The 4,250-nt window shown below is 39.1% G+C and overlaps 1 protein-coding gene across 2 annotated transcripts in view; it reads left to right on the top strand.

The window, feature by feature from the left end:
• The window catches only part of NCOA1 (nuclear receptor coactivator 1), a 137,884-nt gene that overhangs the window by 91,439 nt on the left and 42,195 nt on the right, over window positions 1-4,250 (top strand). For both annotated transcript variants that reach the window (XM_006767522.2, XM_015566389.1), the window contains 2 exons: window positions 294-441; window positions 1,704-3,018. In XM_006767522.2, coding sequence (XP_006767585.1) covers window positions 294-441; window positions 1,704-3,018 — 1,463 coding nt within the window. The remainder of the gene's footprint in view (window positions 1-293; window positions 442-1,703; window positions 3,019-4,250) is intronic.

Genomic DNA, 4,250 nt, shown 5'->3' with positions numbered 1-4,250 from the left:
ATTAAGGATGGCTTTTTTTCGGGTTGGGGTTTCTTCATAATCATAACTTATGTGAAAAGGCACCCATTCACTTGGGAATGAATTAAGACTTGTCATCAGGTGGTATATTTCAGCCAGAATCATGTTCCCCCTCAGAGATCTGTTTCGTTTGAACTGTTCTTTGAATCTGAGGAGGCATCATTTGGGAGGGCATATTAATAATGAAGTTCTAGGTAGAAGTAAGGCTTGGTAACTCCTTTATCCAACGTGCAAGTGTCAGAATTTTAACTAGGTTTCTCTTTTGTTTGAAACAGTGATGACTCGTGGCACTGCCTCCAGCCCATCCTATAGATTCATATTGAATGATGGGACAATGCTTAGCGCCCACACCAAGTGTAAACTTTGCTACCCTCAAAGTCCAGACATGCAACCTTTCATCATGGGAATTCATATCATCGACAGGTACTACTTATTTGGAGAGCCTCATATGAAATAAGTCAGTTCACATATCTCTTTTTAGAAAAAAATTTTATACTCTTAATGGCTAGAAAAATAGAAATTCTAAAGTAGGCATTAAACTTGTGTGATGAGTATATATAATCCAAATATCCACATTGGGTTTTATAGTTTTGTCACCTAACGGTAGCTTTGTTGTTTAAAAGGGAGACAGGAAAGGTGAGGCTGAAAATATGTATTCTAGAGGAAAAATCAAAAAAGTGGATAAAAACTTTCAACTTTCCATATATGGTCTTATAAAAGATTTGAGAGTTTATTAATATTGTTATTTTATTTTTAAATGTTTCCTTTTCATTAGGGCGAACTTTGATGGCTTCTGAGTTCAAGTTGATAGTTTCTCCAAACGCAAATCATTAAACTATCAACTTGAAATTTTTTAATATCATTGTTCCTAATTTGTTCTCCTCTCTAAACATGTCTTACATTGGTATATATGGTAAATTTATGTGGTATATATGGTAAATTCATGGGACCATTCTTTTATTCTGTGAATTATTCAAAATCATACATTTATAGCTATGTATTTAAAATTTAGCATTAAACAGAAACAAGGTCATTTCCCCTCACTTCATCTTTTTCTCATCTGATATATTTGCTTATTTGAACATGGTAATGCCGGTCACAAATCTGTTGTCATAATTATGGATTTGAGTAAAAAACTCGATGAAAATCTGAATTTAGTATTCTGCTTTTCCCTAATTTTAGTTTAATTTATGCTTGTGAATAGAATTAACACAGTTCTTTTTTTCATATTGTGATTTTTCTTTCAAAACATCCACTATGTCTGCATGTCACCCTTTTTAATTTTTACATCAGTGACACAGTATTTTCCTTACCCAGTCTTCCTCTCTGGAGTTGAAATACTTAAAAGCACTAACAAGGGAGTCATGAATAAATGCTTTGTTAACAGAGATGTGGGAAGTTTATCTTTCAACCAAAATTATTATAATGCTAATTATTTGTACTAAATTTTAACAAGTATATATATTAGATATTTTTCCCAAGTCCAAGAAAGATTTTGTTCCCATATAACAGAAACCATTGTCAAATTTACAAGACCACGGCTGTACTTCCTATTAAGTGCGGCTAATATTTCACAGTGCACTGTTTTTCCTTAGTGAATGGTCTTGTTTTATAATATGCATCACAAAAATATTTGAATGGAAACCAATACAGATGATTGAATGATAATGTCTTTTCTCCCCTAGGGAACACAGTGGTCTTTCTCCTCAAGATGACACTAATTCTGGAATGTCAATTCCCCGAGTAAACCCCTCCATCAATCCTACTATCTCTCCAGCTCATGGGCTGGCCCGTTCATCCTCATTGCCACCATCCAACAGCAACATGGTATCCACCAGAGTAAACCGCCAACAGAGCTCAGACCTTCATAGCAGCAGTCACAGTAATTCTAGCAACAGCCAAGGGAGTTTTGGATGCTCACCTGGAAGTCAGATTGTAGCCGGTGTTGCCTTAAACCAGGGTCAGGCCAGTTCCCAGAGCACTAATCCCTCTTTAAACCTCAGTAATTCTCCTATGGAAGGTACAGGAGTGTCCCTCGCACAGTTCATGTCTCCAAGGAGACAAGTTAGTTCTGGACTGGCAACAAGGCCCAGGATGCCTAACAATTCCTTTCCCCCTAATATCCCAACATTAAGCTCCCCTGGTGGCATGACAAGTACTGCCTGTAATAATAGTAACCGATCTTATTCCAGCATCCCAGGAACACCTTTACAGAGTATGAGTGAAGGACCCAATAACTCTGTTGGCTTCTCTGCCAGTTCTCCAGTCCTCAGACAGATAAGCTCACAGAATTCACCTAGCAGATTAAATATGCAGCCAGCAAAAGCTGAGTCCAAAGATAACAAAGAGATTGCGTCCATTTTAAATGAAATGATTCAGCCTGACAACAGCTCTAGTGATGGCAAACCTCTGGATTCTGGGCTTCTGCATAACAATGACAGACTGTCAGACGGAGACAAATACTCTCAGACCAGTCACAAACTAGTGCAGCTTTTGACAACAACTGCAGAGCAGCAGTTACGGCACGCTGAGATAGACACAAGTTGCAAAGAGGTACTGTCTTGCACTGGCACTTCCAACTCTGCCTCTGCTAACTCTTCAGGCGGCTCTTGCCCCTCCTCTCACAGCTCCCTGACAGAAAGGCACAAAATTCTACACCGGCTCCTGCAGGAGGGGAGCCCCTCGGATCTCACCACCTTGTCCGTCGAGCCCGATAAAAAGGACAGTGCACCTGCTTCTGTGTCAGTGACTGGACAGGCACAAGGGAACTCCATAAAACTAGAAATGGATGCTTCAAAGAAAAAAGAATCAAAAGACCATCAACTCCTACGCTACCTTTTGGACAAAGATGAGAAAGATTTAAGATCAACTCCAAACCTGAGCCTGGATGATGTAAAGGTGAAAGTGGAAAAGAAAGAACAGATGGACCCTTGTAACACAAACCCGACCCCAATGACCAAACCTGCCCCAGAGGAAATCAAACTGGAGTCCCAGAACCAGGTGGGTAAACCTCACTTCATAGGATGAACATCGCTCGTTAATTTTTTCCTTTTCATTTATTTTACACCAATCATAAACCAGACTTGCATTCGGGCTGTTTTGCCCTATCCATTAGGTATATGTTAAAAGGTTAGTATCAACGGTTGAAAAATCATAGGGTGCCTTCAGAAGTTCTCTTTGGAACTTTGGAGGGCTATAATATTAAGGCATCATCTTAAGAAAGTAAATTTTTTTTTTTTATAGACTCAAGAGTTCACATCTTGGGAGATTTTTAAAAATACCTTCCCGGCTCTCTCCTCCCAACCTTAGCTGTTGAATATAACTAACTATCTGAGAATATAGTACCCAGAAATCTGTTTTTTAAAGAAGTTCCCCAGAGAACTGTGATGTGTAGCTAAGTTTGGGACACTCTGATGTAAATGACATGGGAGAGAAATGAAAAGGTAGATGAGGCTGCCCATATTGTCTTGTTTTGCTGTTTTATTTCTTTTGAAACATTTTCTAAGGCTGTTTTTCTTCTCATCTGATTCTAACCATACTAAACCCCTTTCAGAATAAGGACTTGAATATTCTGGGTAGTAGGTATGTAACATGCCCTGAAGCAGAAGTAAATGTCAATAAATCTCTGCACGCATTGTTATGGAATCACTACCTCTAGGCTGGGGTGAGGGTGGGGTAAAAATTAACAGGCAGCTTCCTGTATTGAATCATTGCTGTGGACTCCGAAGGAATTGAAGAAAAACAGAAAATATGGTCCTTCCTCTCTAGGAGCTTACAAAGTATTTACCGTATTTGCCGGCGTATAAGACAACTGGGCGTATAAGACGACCCCCTAACATTTCCACTCAAAATACAGAGTTTGTTATATACTCGCCGTGTAAGACTACCCCCTCTTCCGCACACCTTCCACACACCAAATAAAAGGTAAAACAATATCAGATTTGATTTTAACATTTTAATTTATATTCAAATGCTTATGACATGCAGGAAAACTGTCACAAGGCTGTATGTAATCAAACATATACATAAAACAGTGCAAGTTTATTACCGGTAAACATACCGGTAATTCACTAAAGAAAACACACTCTATAGACTGGTACCGTAGATGCTTCTCAGGAACACAGGCAAGCAGCCCACAACCTAGAGGGACTGTCAATGATAGAAGTAAGATAACAAATAGAGGGAGAGAGCAAGTGCCGGGCAAGTCCCTAGCAAGTTTGCTGGCGTGACAG

Source organism: Myotis davidii, unplaced genomic scaffold (genome assembly GCF_000327345.1).
Source record: "Myotis davidii unplaced genomic scaffold, ASM32734v1 scaffold238, whole genome shotgun sequence".
In the NCBI taxonomy this organism is placed as follows: Eukaryota; Metazoa; Chordata; class Mammalia; order Chiroptera; family Vespertilionidae; genus Myotis; species Myotis davidii.
Note: the sequence above shows the minus strand (reverse complement) of the source record. Positions and strands in the feature narration are given on the sequence as shown.